The sequence below is a fragment of the Cupressus sempervirens genome, chromosome 5 (genome assembly GCF_028749045.1).
Source record: "Cupressus sempervirens isolate cs-2001-9-10 chromosome 5, ASM2874904v1, whole genome shotgun sequence".
Lineage (NCBI taxonomy): Eukaryota > Viridiplantae > Streptophyta > Pinopsida > Cupressales > Cupressaceae > Cupressus > Cupressus sempervirens.
The window spans coordinates 201,069,489-201,085,630 of NC_143122.1; the positions used below are offsets into that span (position 1 = coordinate 201,069,489).

The 16,142-nt window shown below is 36.6% G+C and overlaps 1 protein-coding gene across 2 annotated transcripts in view; it reads right to left on the bottom strand.

Annotated features, from left to right (window-relative positions):
• Positions 1-16,142, bottom strand: part of LOC149555106 (DEA(D/H)-box RNA helicase family protein) — a 144,845-nt gene that overhangs the window by 56,164 nt on the left and 72,539 nt on the right. For both annotated transcript variants that reach the window (XM_089829110.1, XM_089829109.1), the window contains exon 7: positions 10,218-10,366. In XM_089829110.1, the coding sequence (XP_089685236.1) occupies positions 10,218-10,366 (149 nt within the window). The remainder of the gene's footprint in view (positions 1-10,217; positions 10,367-16,142) is intronic.

Consider the following 16,142-nt stretch of genomic DNA (forward strand, 5'->3'; position numbering starts at 1 on the left):
TCCCCATTGTTGGCAGGGCAGAACCTGGTGTAGGGTTGCAGACAGGGCAGGGCTCATGGTGAATGAGTTCCAACCATTCCTGGTCTGGAGCTTCTCAAAAAAAGGAATTACAAATTGATGAGGCCAGAGGGTTGGCAAGAATTGCTAGACTATTTGCAGCAGGTGGAGGAGAATGAACAGATGGAAACTGAGTGCAGGTGCAGAATGAAATCTACCCCAAAGAAGTATGAGGCCAAGCTGAAGGCAGACGCAAGCTGTGTGGAGCCAGGGCGTCAGATGTAGACAGTAAAGAGGCCAAAGCTGGCCAATGGTTTTTCCATCACCGACGAAACCAAAGAGGAGATGATGAAGAAATGGGTAGGCTGAAACACCGTGTTTACAAGTTTTGTGTTTTGTCAAGTTTTTGTCTACTTTGCCCAATTTTGTTAATGCAATGAGCCTATTGTGTCTAGTTTAATGTTGATGTTACTCCCACTAGGTATAGGGTATAATGATCCCATTTTGGCTTGTATTTTGTTTGTCAGTAACAAGCATAGATGCAGACGATGTATACAGCATGTTGGCTATATCAGATGGTAGATGATTTTGGACTGTGTCTGCCAAAACAGGTGGCAAGCATTTGTAAAATCATTATTATTACCATGAATAAAAAATCACAATTCACCGATCAAAGAAAAAAGAAACACTTTTATCCCACTAAAACATGAAGAAACGTGAAAAAATGCACTATTTATAATTTTACCAGATCCATCACCATCCCAAATAACTCTTATTGACATATTTTCTGAAACATTTAAAAACACTTAAAATAAATTAAACTGATTCATTGTTCTATTATCTCACTCTGGACCAAATATTTTCTGCATTGGCAAGAATAACTAAATACTATAAAAGTAATCACACTGTTGCAGACATTGTCATCCAGAGAGATGATTCACTCTCAAGAAAGCTGATAAACTTTGAAACAAGCCCAGAAACTTTATCATCTATTTGACATTATGCAATTATGAAACATATAGCTAATAGCACTATAATTATACAATAATCCCCTCAAAACAAGCAACTATGCAGGTATGGAATTATGATGCTCTAGAAATTAGTTGCAGACTGCTTTATTTTCTCTACCTCCTAGATGTAAGTAGTTTAAATAATAACTTTCTATACTATAAGTCACTTTTGTCTTTAGTTCTCGATCATTTCCGTTATGGAAAGATCTTTTGCTATTCTCTGTAGTAGTAGACATCTCCCTTGTTATACAGCATACAATTATCATATTGCAGTATCATAGTGTAGGTTACTTTTTAGCAATTTTTTCTAATAAAATAGTGGTCCAATTACTCCCTTGTTAACACAACATACAATTATCATTTCACAGTATCATAGTGTAGGTTACTTTTTAGCATTCTTTTCTAATAAAATTGTGGTCTAATTACCCTAGAAATTTTGAGTAAATTTCCACAAGTTATTTTAATATATTTGCTTTAAACAAAAATCAGGGGTGTTTTGGCAGATATTTTATACAATAAAATTCATGTTTTTTTCCTAAACATTTTGTGACGAAACTTTCAGAAAATTTTCACTCAATTTTTTAATAAAATAATTTTTAAAAATCAAGGGTTTTTATTACTACAACGAAATTTTCAAGGGTTTTTTGATTGGTTTTTTTGCTTCAACAAATACAGAACTTTTTTAGAGCAAAGGGTCTGGCTGAGAGTTTACTAAAGCGCTGCATTTTTCAAATCATTAAAGGTTTACTGTTCTATAATATCAAAGGTTTTTGACAAAGTTTATCACAAAAAAAAAATCAGATTGTTCCTCATTAAAAAAAAAATGGTGATTTTTTAATGAAATTGTGGATATTGCGATTTTTCCCTGGTTTCTTTGACAGTTTTTGGCAAAATAGTTGCCCTTTCGGATACAGTTCTGGCTACAATATAGATTTTACTGACAACAGTTTTTTTGACTATTTTTTACAAAATCATTGCCCTTGTATTTTTGACGAATTTCGGCAAAATTGTTGACCTGGTCTATTTGACGATTTCCAGTAAAATGAGTGCCCTGATTTCCTTACTATTTTCGGTAAAATCACAGATTTTCAGAATTGCGAAGCCTTAGAGCAATTTTACAGAAAATTGAGGGTATAAAGAACTTTTGCACAACTTTTTAAAACAAATTGTGGGTTTGAGTTTATAGCCAACTTTTTAATATTAATCAATAAAAGTCAACGTCTTTTGAGAAGCTGCATTTTTATCATGCCCTTAGATAGTGGGAGGGATGACTTTGCTACCCAACATCATGTTGGAAGACAGCCAGAGATTCAGTGACAAGCAGAAACCATTGTAGTTGGCATCGAGGATAATGGATTGTATTGCTTGGTTGTAAGATTTTGGCACAAATGTTTTAGTTACTAGAATGATCATCAAGCTAGGGTACTAAAGTAATTATTAATATTGTAATATTTAGCTTATAATGGTAATTAAGTAATTTAGTTAGTAAGTTTCTATACTATAAGTCAGTTTTAGTAACTCCCATTTATGTCCTTAGTTCTTTTTCCAGTATGGAGGATCTTCTGTAACCTTCTATTTAAGGAGCATGCCTCTCCTTTGCTAATATAACATTCAATTATCATTTCAGTTTATCCATTTGGGTGGCTTCCTCTCCAATCTCTACTCTTTGTAACAATCAATCCTATTAATAAATAGAATACTAATATATTGTAATCTATTAATTTTTGCAAGATTAAACATATTTAATGATATCTGACATCTATAATGTACTCGAGCAATTATTTAACATTAATGGGTATTTCTTTTTTATGTAATACAAAAGTTAACATAACATTGATACAAAGAAAGCTGTAAACAGTGTGTGATACCTGTGTAAAGAGGTTGAGATTAACAGAAAGCACTTATACAATCATGACAATATAGACTTCTTTCAAAACATGAGACAAATTCCCACAGGAAGAAATGGAGTTGCATATCTATGTTGTCGGTAAAATCTATATTGTAGCCGACGGGTAAATTTGTATCTGAAAGGGCACGTGACAATTGAGTCACCCCTTCGGGAAAGTACATGTACAGCGTCCGAAGGGACTATTGGATTGGCATCATCATAATCATATTGTAAGCATTGGAGTGCATATTGCATATATGAATAAAGTATTTGTACTGTGTTATATCTCACTGTACTACATGCGATAAGTATCCATTTACGTTGTACGGTAAACATTTGGCACCGTTCCCAGTCTAACCTGGAACAAAGTAAGTGTTATGAAGATTAATGCCGAATTTTCTTAATAAAGATAGGAATAAGATAAAAGACAAGGATGAGATACGCACAACACAGGGAGTATTAATTTTAGCACAACAGACCAAGCACAGACAAAAGCTTCAACAGCTTACACGAACACCAAGGAGGTGAAGGAGCACAGACAAAGGGAGTGCATTCACCTAGCAAACCGAGGAGTGTTGAGGAATTGCTAGAAGAAACTCGACAACGATTGAATTTGGTGAAAGAGACAAGGGAGGAGTTCATTAACTTGTATACATCGAGGGTAGAGAATGTGAACGAAAGGGAAGTAACTCGCACAGCTCAAAGTGTCAAAGGAGCACGAGCGTGGAGTGAACTCTTCGTTCCCGATATACCCAATGAATAGATATAGGCAAAGAATCAAACAACTTTGCTTGAGGACGATGTTTTCTCACCAGGTAACACGATTGTCCAAAGTAGGGCAGTTGTCCGAAGCAGTGCGGTTGTGCAGAACAGTGCAGGTGCTCAGATGCTCAGAACAACACAGGTACTTAAAAGAGCATGCGTGCTCAAAACAGCGTGGGTACACAGCAAGTACCATAAAATTAGAAGAAGGTAGCAATGGCAAAACCAAAGGAAAAATTGCCAAAGTTCAACGATGATGGGACGGCAGTCCGATCAAACGTTACGAAACATGCGAAACAATATGGACGGTGAATGGTGTAACGGACCAAGATGACTGGGTCCGACAGATCCTAACGATGCTACAGGGTGTAGTGATTGATCGGTTTTTGGATGTTGATCCGCAGAAATTAACTACGTGGACAGAAGTCGAAAAGGAATTCACAGAAGAGTTCCAACTACTAAGGGACGATAATGAAATTGTGGCAGAAATATACAGTACGAAGCAGGGAAAAAATGAAACGATTTGTGTGTATACAAGAAGGCTGAAAGAGTTGGTGGGGAAGATGGAGAGCCAACAAGCAGACGGATTAAAGAAAAGATGGTTTGTTGAAGGGCTACGACCGGCACTAAATAAAAAGATGAAAATTGTACCTCCAGCATCATACATTGATGCATATAATTAGGCAATGGATCTAGAGAGTGAGCAAAAAACGAGCAAAAAGAAGAAACACAAATAGTCGGATTCGGACGATTCATCTTCCGAGAGTAGCAACAATGACAAAGAATCAAGTAAGAAAGTTCGAGCGTTGTAGAAGGATATGTTATAGATGATGAAGGAATTTAAAAATCTGAAAAAGAATCCTAACTCGATGAAAGAGGAATTGTGGTGTACGGATTGTAAGGAGGAGGGCCACACAAAGGGCTCCTACACGAAGAAACAATTTTGCGATATCTACCAGATTGCGGGACATTCCACAAAGGAATGCCCGTTCAATATGAAGACAAAGGGACATTAGCAAGAGTTACTGACGCAGGAAGTGTCCACCGTAGGAGTAGGAACGAACACAAACAATGATGCAACCATAGAAGGGTACCAAAAAAATAACTGGTGCGGACGAGGCGGTAAGAATAACAATAATAACAATAATGGAGGCCGAAGTCAAATACAATATGACTCAAGTGGATGGCTGATAATACAATGTCGTGTGTGCAACCTCTGGGGTCACTTCACTAGAGACTATACCACGAAGGAAACGCCACAACTTCTGTGCAAATGGTGTGGTCCGGGAGACCACGAGGATTTGAAATGCCCTATGCAAAGGGTGAACTTGTTAAGCATCGAAACATGTGATGAGAAGATACTAGCCATCACTCACAAGCAAGCAAAGAAGGCAATGTACCCAGATGCAGAGGAAGAAAAGAAGAGGTTGCAGCAAGCACAAACGGAGTTGGAAAAACAAATGGAAGCTGAAAAATTACAAACACTACTGGCACCTCAAAGAGGAACCTAGCAGAACAAAATATTATTAGTCAGGTAATGCAAATGAAAGTTCCTATGAAATTAAATGACCTTCTTACAATGCATCAGTTGTAGATGGCAATACTGAACATGACACCACTCCCGAAAGCAACGAAAGAGACGGGAAAGGATGGTAGTAGAGCGACTACAACAGACCCAATGCTATTGGCACTCATTACAAGAAGACATCCGACAGTAGTAGAGATGGGTATCTTGGGAACCGTACTCACTACTACTGGATGGTCAAGAGTAAACATACTACTGGAGGATATATGGAAAAAGTTGGGACAACCTATGTTGTGGCCACCTACATTTCAATTACTCACTATCGATCAGCACGGAATCAAGCCCTTAGAGGCCCTAATGGCACGGCCTATAACCATCGAGACACAGCCATTCTTATTGGATTTCGTGGTCATCCCTTTAAAAAGAAAAGGGTATGACTAGCTGGTACAAGCAAAGGTGAAACATGATTCGAAACGAAATACCCCGTCCATGGAATGCGGAGGCCGAAGATTTCTAATCAACTTACACACACAGATGATAGGTGAGGAGGCACCGTTGTCAAATTCTGAAGGCGAAGGTGGAGGGGACGACGAGGTGAAGAAGAGAATGGAACCTGATGAAGAAAGAGTATTGAGACTGGAAAGGAGGGTCTAACAATGATGACTTAGACTTGATGAATGGCCTCCTCCATTGGCAGATGGATGATTACGAGCTCTTTCCGCGCTGTAATATGTTAATGGTCGACAAAGGTAATAAAGTAGAGGAAAATGAATGTCCAAAGGAATACAGAGAAGCGAAAGAAGGAAAGGTGATTACGACTTAAGCTGAAGGAAACAACATACCGTATGGCCAATACAAGAGAAAGAACATACCATACGAACCCAGCAAAAGGAAAGATTCCACTATATAGTACATGGTGAACGAACCACATGGAAAGAAAAGGTTACACCGCACCACGGATTTAGTAGAAAGGTGTCGACAGAGAGGAAAACACATCGTAACAAAGAGACAGGGCTTAATAAAAACTTCAGCAGTACGGAGTGAAAGTCCTAGAATCAAGAATACAGTTATCAATGGCAAGGAGTGGCAGCCAACGGAATTCATGGTACCAAGTTTAAGGATCGCAATCAAAAACAAGATTGGAGATATGGAAAGCCTAAGGGGAAGAATGTATAATTTAAATAAACTTGATGAATGATGTCAGCAAGTACAATAGGCCACCAAAGTTACTCAAAACAGGTGTAAGGCATGGCATGACAAGCACTTGAAGTTGAACAAATCTCAACAAGGCCAACTAGTGTTGAAGTATAATCAGCACAACCAGATCAGACCACGCAAATTTAAAATAAAGTGGGTCGGGCCATATAAAATCCACGAAGTTCACGATAATGGGGCAATCAAATTATGGACGCTCAATGAGAAGTAGCCAATGCAATCAATGGGTCGAAGCTAAAAGCTTATCATGAAAGAAATAACGTGCCTCCGACCAACTCAGAAAGAGTATAAACATAATAATAAGGGATGTATACAAGTAAATATAAGTAATTATAATAAGTAGGTACAAAATGAAGCAGTCAAATGAACATAATGTATGGACACCAAGCATCAATCAAAAGGAAAAGTGCAATTAATACCGTATAACATCAAGGAAAAACATGGGAGTAAAACAATACTGTACTGTACGGTCATCAATTAGAAGAGTAGAAGCAATACTGTATGATATTAAGGGAACACCTGGTGGCAGGAGAGAACATCATTAGCATCATATGGTATTATAGCACACAGTAGGTACCGTACAGCTGACCAATAAGGAAAGGAGAAGAACAAATAGGCACTGGATGGCTATATTAACATACGGCCAAGACAGAGAAAGCATACATCAATCGTACGGTCGTACGACAACAAGTAAGCAAGGTACACCGAGAAGGGCAAGCCATCATCGTCGTACACCATACGAACTCCTTAACTAGAAACAATCTCATGAGACATTTCATACAAACAGAACATTTCAGGAACTGAAGGGCAAAAATGTGAATCGTAAGGCCTAGGGATAGGGAGTATACCATACGGCCTACAAATACCTGTGGATAGAGAGTGTACTGTATGGCTTGCAAACATGTGTGGATAGAAAACATAATGTATAATCACTTTTTGAGCATACTGTACAGCTAGGAGGGTATTGTATTGTCGTACGGCCATAACTGCAAATACACAGAGGTTAACAATATGTAATAATACTGTACAACCGTAGAAGTGCACTATACAGACACGAAAAGAGGGTCATTAATAGCCATTAATAACACCATACGAACTTATGGACTTCGAAAACACATTAAGGAGGGATACCGTACATATTACAAGGTAATTGGTAAATACTTGCTTATTAATAACAGAGACCGAAAGGTCAATTTATACAATCGAAAATCGAGGCACAAAAATCGAGGCACCCAGAAAAAACGGACGACAACCCAATTGAGCTCTCGAAAAACCCACCAAGAATCTGCAAACAAAAAAAATTTTCAACCCCAAAAATTAGGATTTCGAAAAAAAAACGGCCCTAGCTGAAAAAAGCTTGAAAAAACTTCAGATTTCTTGATGAGAAATGGTCGAATCTGCTTCCCAGAGCACGATGACAGACTGAGACGGCTAAGAGCATGAAGATTTGATATAGAAACATGCAGATTTTCACCCCAAAAACGCGAGTCTCCAAAAAATGGCCACGATTTCCACGCGATTTGCAGACTCGTAATTCGGGAATTTCTCCAAGCAGAAAAACCCTAGGTGGGTTTTGGAGAAATTAGCTGAAATAATTTTGGAAAAATTTAAACAAATAATTTCAAGAAGAAATTATAAATTTTTCCGAAAAAATTTAAGTATTTAGCTCTGATACCATATTACAAGGTAATTGGTAAATACTTGCTTATTAATAACAGAGACCGAAAGGTCAATTTATACAAAAGGAAGAGATGATGTTTCCTTAGGAAACGATCGTAAAGAATAGAAACATTCTATTCCAGAGAAAGCAAAAAACGAAAGCAAACTAAAGCTAAAGATATTTACAAGATAACCATTAACTAATAATAGACGTCTTATCTATTATTGTAATAGTACAACCATAGTAGTTCAAGAACAATATAAGGTACAAGCCTACGGGTGAAGACTTTTGCATCAAGAGTATTGAAAATGTACTGTACGGACTTGAGAGCAAACAAGTACAGTGCACGGTACGGTGAGCAAGTGGAAGAACAAGAGTATTGTACGGATATTGTTTTGGAAGGAAGAACTACCATTCGGCTAATACAGAGAAGGGGGCAAGGAAAACACAAGGAGTTTTTATCTTTTCTAAAAAAACGTAATTAAAAAAACGATAAATCAAAACAGCTCACAATGAATAAGGTATGGTACCGAAGGGAAAGACATAAACAGGTAGTGAATAAAATATAATTGGTTGGCAGAAAGAGTATGGGATCGGAAGAAAATCACAAAAATAGTGTGTTCCATGGACTTTTGTGTGGGTTTGAAGACGCTAATTTGGTCTTGCATGGGAAGTGTGACCAGTTGCTGCAGACATGGAGTGTCTATTTGCCAGAGGTGGAGAGAGCACTGGAGCAAGCTTTTCAAGAGGGATGCTGCACTTTGAGGCACTCGAAACAGGTGTTGGACGTGAGGCTATCTTGATAGATGCATAGAGAGCTCAAAAGGAGCTACCATCCAGTTGGAGGCAGTAGAGCGACACTTGGCTCAGCGTACCCAGGAGTTGGAAGCTAAGAAGGCAGCATGGGTGGCTATCAAGGTCAGATTGGCTAGGGAGATAGTATTGTGTTAGCAAAGGCTTCAGATACAACGTGTTTTTGGAGACTAGTTTGGTGTAGGCACGGGAGGAATGTGAATGTGATGTGACGGAAAAAGATCTATCCCGTTATAGTTAGTCACAGTTAATGTATTCCATTTTGTTGATCTGTCTTGGTAACTTTGTAATTGTCATCCGAAGACAACTTTTCTTTTTGGGGGGGATGATGTCGGTAAAATCTACATTGTAGCCGACAGGTAGAATTGTATCCAAAAAGGCACATGAGGGTTGAGTCACCCCTTCGGGAAAGTATATGTACATCGTCCAAAGGGGCTATTGGATCAGCATCATCATAATCATATTGTAAGCATTGGAGTGCATATTGTGTATATGAATAAAGTATCTATTATGTGTTATATCTCACTATACTACATGTGATAAGTATCATTTTACCCTGTACGGTAAACAATCTCTTGCAAAACAGCTAGAGCCTCTTGGTTGTGGACACAGACAAGAATTGGGCAGATGTTGATAGGTCAATAGCATTGGGAAAAGAAGCCTTCTACATGGAAAAATGTGCCATAGAGAAGAAAATAACTAACAACCGATTTCAAGTTATAACATTTGGAAAAATTGTCCCCCCACCCAGATCTATTTTTTGGAGAGAGTACTCTCTCTTACACTTTTAAGAAATTAACTCTTTCCAAGGAGACTCACTAAGAATGTTACATCTAGATTTGACTTATTCAGAAACATGCTCCATTTGCGCACACTAATTTAAAAGCTGAGATCCTCGCACCCTCACCTCTATGGCAAGAACACCTCTTAGTGTGAAATACATTTTCTCTTGATTTTAGTTATAGCTATAACATAATGAAGCACATGGTTCCAGAGAAAGAAAAAATAGAACTTATTAAACATTCTGATATATTTGTTTCCTTGGGATCCTGTAGCAAGCATAACCATCACATGTTTCAAGGAAAACACTGTATCGCATCTATTGATTCTCAATGGTTTCAAAAACATAAAACTGATCTTCAGAACACAAGAAGTAGGCGACTGTAAGATCTTCTACATATGCCAAATATGAATAATGTTTAACATATGCCAACACGCCAGGTATATCACAGCTGGAATTTTGAAAATTTGATGATTTGTACCCCTAAGAGTTAGATTTCTCAAATGACCAGTCAGTCAGTCATAATGGAAACAAGATAATACAAACTATAACTAAAATGTGCCTACTCTTCAATCAGTGTGGAGGGTCGCTTTGTGAATGGATCTGCTGAAAGGCGTACAGGACAATTAAGTGAAAGCTTGATAAGTTCATCCACTTCTTCTGTCATTGTAGCCGAGAACAGCATTGTTTGTCTTCTTCTTGGGCAAAGTTTAACCTGCAAAATCACATCAACACATTAAGAACCCAAATGAAACCTTGTATAGAACCAAAAGAACAGCAGACATATTTTAACTTATTCTGCTTGAATTATGTCCAATGTCATCCACTGCTAACTAGCAATAGTTTATAGAGTTAATTTTAAAAGTTTCTTAAATGGTACTTCAAATTTCTCCAGATCAGTAAAAATAAAATCTTAAAAAGAATAGATATTGAAAACGCCGTGTCTCCTTCAATAATGTATTTTGTCTTTAGTGACCAAGTAGTACAATATGTATATGGTTATTTTCAATAAATAAATAGATATGCAATGCTTTATGTTCCCCCACAATTGACCAAAAGCACTTATTAAAATATATATCTCATGTCCTGATAGTAGTATTGTTAATGAAAGTTGACATAGATAGTTAAAAATTATACTGGCCCTGCTTGGTTGGTGTTTGATGTTTGAGTGTAACTGCTCCAAGTATGAAGGTCTTCAGTATTTGAAGGTACTGGAGACATTTATTACCAGTATTGATGATGTGCTGTTTTCCCAAATTGTAATGCTTTGACTGCTCACAAGCTAGGACAATGGTATATCATTACCTATCATATGCTGGATAGCTTCTGATTGGGTCGGTGGATAGTTAGCAGTGATAGATGGCATAGCTCGCTCAGTGCATACCCTAAAGCATCAATCTCAATCTCCAACTGCTGATGCAGTTCTAGTAAACAGGTACCAACGGGGAATGAATTGGTCCTTCAGTTGTTCAAACAACTTATATAATTAGCTTGTATGTTTGACCTAGTGAATAATGTTCTATCACTGCAATTAGTTTTTTTATTTGAAGGCTGTATAATATAAGAAAATCAGAAAAAACTGGGTGGAAATCTGCAATAAAATTGACTAAGCCAAGATAGTTGCGGAGCTCTATTATGATTCCTAGGTATTGACCATTCCTCGATCTCATGAATCTATCGTGGACCAATATGAACTTCTCTTTCATTAATGTGTTAATACTCTTCACAGAAATAGAAAGCCTCTTCAAAATGGCATCTAGATTTTGGTGCAACGTTCAGAGACCTTGCTAGAAATGTAATCTGCCCATGGCTTATTAAAAATAACTAAATCGTCCATCCAAATAAAATAAAAAAATTAGTAACTGATTCATATACAATTGAGCTTAGAAGACTTTAAAAGCTATAAATCAATACATAAATCTATAGGGTTTGGCACCTGAAAATTTGAGTGTTTTTTGAGTTTGCAAAATGTCAAGAGAAATATTCAGTGTAACTGTATATATGTATATAGTTCCATACAGTTGTACAATAATCCTAAGATATGATTTGAAAAACTCACTGTATATATGTATATAGTTCCATACAGTTGTACAATCATCATAAGATATGATTTGAAAAACTCAGTCACAATTGCTACAAAACAAATCAGCTTTCATATCCATTGGAATATTATTTTGTGTCATCATTATTGGTTTGAAAAGTGAATTTCAAACACCCAGGATTGCCCCATTTGAATGTTACCTTACACTGTCAATTTTAAATTTATGTATTTTTGCAAGTTTCCACCTCCCATTGTGATTTTTCACCATCAATTGTTTAATATCCCAGCTTTTCCTCCTCTAAATAACACTGTCATTTTACTCATTTCAGTCGTGCTGCCTGCAATATAATTTACTTTCAAGTTTCAAGAAATAAGATGCATGTTTCTTCAGCTAGAATATATTTTCCTTGATAATTCAACACTTCACTATCTAACAATCTTATTTCTTGCTGAGTTCTGCTCACACTCCCTCATGCATGTGCACATGAACAAAAGTGTGAACATGCACGTGTGCATTAACCTGCACACAAACATGAATGAATTAACACAGGCATGTGTACATTAACAAATGCACACATGCAAGCACACATATAAAACTGTGATAATGCTCACGTGCAAGCACACAAATAAAACTGCAATCTCACGCACTTGCAAATGTGCAAATTTATTGGATGAACCAATAGAAGTAACAAAATCTACTTAGTTATATAGATGAGTTTCATAAATTCAAGACATCTCTATCCATCTCACGAAAACCTGCAGATCATTAAAGTACAATTCCCTTCTTTGTACGGAAGTATACTTATAAACTAATGAACTTACATTAGTGACCATAGAGGTGAGAAAGTTGGTAGGTGACCACAAAGGTGGATTCGTTGTGTTTAAAGTAAAGTTATTCGAATATATTAGAAACTATCTCCTTGTAAACTAGAGGTTGCTTCCACATTAAAATTCGAGATCATACAAGTAATCTTACAATTTGAATGTTGACTGCCAATTTAAAATAATTCAATTGTCCACGTGTAGAATTCACTGTCAAAATTTGAGTATTTTAACTCTTTTCTCATTGACGAACACTCTTTCCTGCAAATTCCAAATTTCAAATATTCAAGAATTTCCTGTTTTGAATGCTACACCTCACTATCAAAGTTTATGTATTCTGGGGAATTTCTGCCTTATACTGTGATTTCTCCCCATCAATTTGTTAATCTCTAAATACCAGCCATACCAGTCCTTCTGCCTACAACATATTTTACAATCAACTTCAAGTAATAAGATGCATGTTTATTCAACTAGAATATACTTTACTTAATAATTCAATGCTTTTCTATTTAAAAAATTTATTTCTTGCCAAAATCTGCAATACATTGTAGATGTGGATATTTAAAAAAACATTTAAATGCCAGAGATATCTTAGTTGAATGATTGTGTTCACTGATAGAAATTCTACGGTGGCCAGTAGAATAAAAATTGTTATAACAGTGTACCCTAAATATTTACCCATGGCTGAACGATTCCAATGAACTTAGCTAGAAACTTCCCCATGTTCCCACTTTTTCTTATCCTAGAACTTACTATCTATTTTATCAATGAATATCCCCACCAAGAACAAATATCTAATGGATCAACATATCAGAACTGAATTTAACCTTTACCATCTTCCTCTGCAGATCTCAATTCAACTCTCATCAATTATCCAAAGATCACACGCACCAATATCAAAATCAAAATGCTATACCCCAATCATGTTCCCTCTTTATCATATAAACGTCGCCATTGGCTTAATGAAATCCCCAAATAATAGAGATATGCATGACATTGAATCCAACATAGGTAGCTCTATTTCTGGCTCATTGACCAATTTAACAGGTTCCCATAAAAAATACAAAAAAATTATAAATCTAAGAAGTTAATGCAAGCACAAATTTAGGTTTAGGTTTGCCAGTATGCATTTTCACAGCTTTAATACAGCTGGGTTTGGCTGTAATACACACACACACACACACACATATATTACTTGTTTTGAGCTCAAGGTTCCAATCAGGGAATGGAACGTAGCCTTCTTTCATGGCCTATGTTTCCTCTCCTTCCTTGGTCCAATTTATCATTCTTTCTTTGGTTGTCAATGATCGCCCCTGTATTCATCAGGAAAAAAGGGGGATAGCTACAACAATTTGTGTAGTTATTTCAATATATTCTTTGATTATTGACAGCTTTTGGGGTTTTTGTTATAATTTCCCTAGTCCTTTCCCTAGTCCTTGTGCTCATAGCCTTCCTCCTACTAGCAACTTATAAAATGGGTATGGCTTACTAGGCCACTTTCGTCCATCAATAATAAATATCCATACATACACACATACATATATATAGAGATATACATATTATACAAATATTATACCCACACACACATATACATATACATATACACACACACGTGACAAATTAAATTTAGTTTATAAATACAAAATTGGTATTGATTTAAAAATACAAAACAAGTTTACAATAATAAATTCATTTATTATTTATAATCTAAAATATTTAAGGAATTACTGAATATCTATAATTTCATAAATTAATTGATTGATAAGTAGGAGATAATTTCCACAGCAAGTCAAATTGTGATATTGCTATCAGGATTTTACTGTGTAGTTTTTGGGTCAAACTCATCGACCCATATTTCATGAGTAGTGATTCAACATGAATCCATCTCTCGTGGGAATAAATGGAACACTCAGCACTCATTGGATCTAGGTGATGCTCACAGAGGTCAAGCATCAGGACTTCCCGAGAGGACCATCCTAGTACTACTCTAGCTTGAGTGCACTTAACTACGGAGTTTCCTCCATGGTTAAACCCGCTCTGATTGCACTCCCCAAGGAGGAACCTTTGTAGTTAAGCACGCTCAAGCTAGAGTAGCACTGGGATGGGTGACCTCCCGGGAAGTCCCGATGCTTGACCTCTGTGAGCATCACCTAGATCCAATGAGTGCTGAGTGTCCCATTTATTTCTCATGAGAGATGGATTCATGTTGAATCACTACTCATGAAATATGGGTCAATGAATTTGACCCAAAAATTACACAGTTAAATCCTGATAGCAATATCACAAATGAATTGATGTTAAATATATAATAGAAGTTGTGGATAAAATGTATAGATCAATTACCAAGATGATATATTATAATATATTTATATGCTTCATTTAGACATACAATACAACTAATAAAAAGCTATGTTGCCAGTTCCTAATAATTCATGACTTCGTTCTTGTAACAACTAACTTTCCTAACCCTTAGTTTCCTGATATTTTATCAATCAAAATAAGCTATCTACATATTCACATGCATAAGATTAACAATTACAACAAATTAACTAATTCTCGTGAAATGCCTTAACTAACAAATGGAGATTTAATCCCTTTATTCAATAACAATAAAGATTAAACTTGCATGAAAGAGAGATCATTAACTAACTGATAGATTTGAATATCACTTCGTTTAACTGAAAGGATTAAATGTAACTCCAAACATAAATAAATACATATCTAGCTGAACTTGAAAAGAAACATGAAAGGAAATACAAATACCCACTAGATCGTATCAAGCTAAGAATGCAGACCCAATCTGTCTTGGGCAAGTATATGCTTTGGCAGTGAGGAGAAGCATTGTCTAAGGCTTAAACACCCAAGCATGGACCTAGTGTAACCCCCTCTCACTCTTAGCTGAAAATGGCCCTACCTTGCACATGATAAGGCACAGGAACACCATCTCCTCTTGTCACCTAAGCATCCTAGTGTTAAGAATGTCAACCAGACAACTAGTTAGACCATGGAACCCTCCTATCAGCCTATCCATCCGACTGCAAGTTATCCTTACCTCTAGTGATCGCAACAACACCATTTGCCACTAGATCTACCTTGGCAAGGGACTTACATGGATTTACATGGACACTACATGCCCGATCACCCACCACTTGACTTGACAAACAAGACTACAACCAACTGCCAACCATGAGCTGACTCAGTTTACAATTTCAGACTTTAATTTATTTCAATGTAGTTTAATTTATTACTAATTCAATCTCTTAATTTGCAGGGGTATTCCCACAATCCATTGTTCACAAACTACACCTTTCATCTTGGCCATGCGCGACCATCCTTGCTGATCTTTAGTGTAATTGTTCATCCTTCATGGAATTTGCAGGATGTTTATACAGTAATAAGTTCCTTGCCTTATAAGGGATTTTATAAACGATATCAAGAGTAAAACATGGCTTTCAAGAGAATTCATTATTATAATGCCCCCCCACACCTCCCTGCCTCTGAGACATGTGAATTTTAATGCCACTGTACAAAGGCCTACAACTTGTACAAATTATCTGCTTTAATTCAGTACGAGAACCTCATTTGTTTTAAAATGATAAGTTATAGCATATTTCAGGTCTGTGCAAAG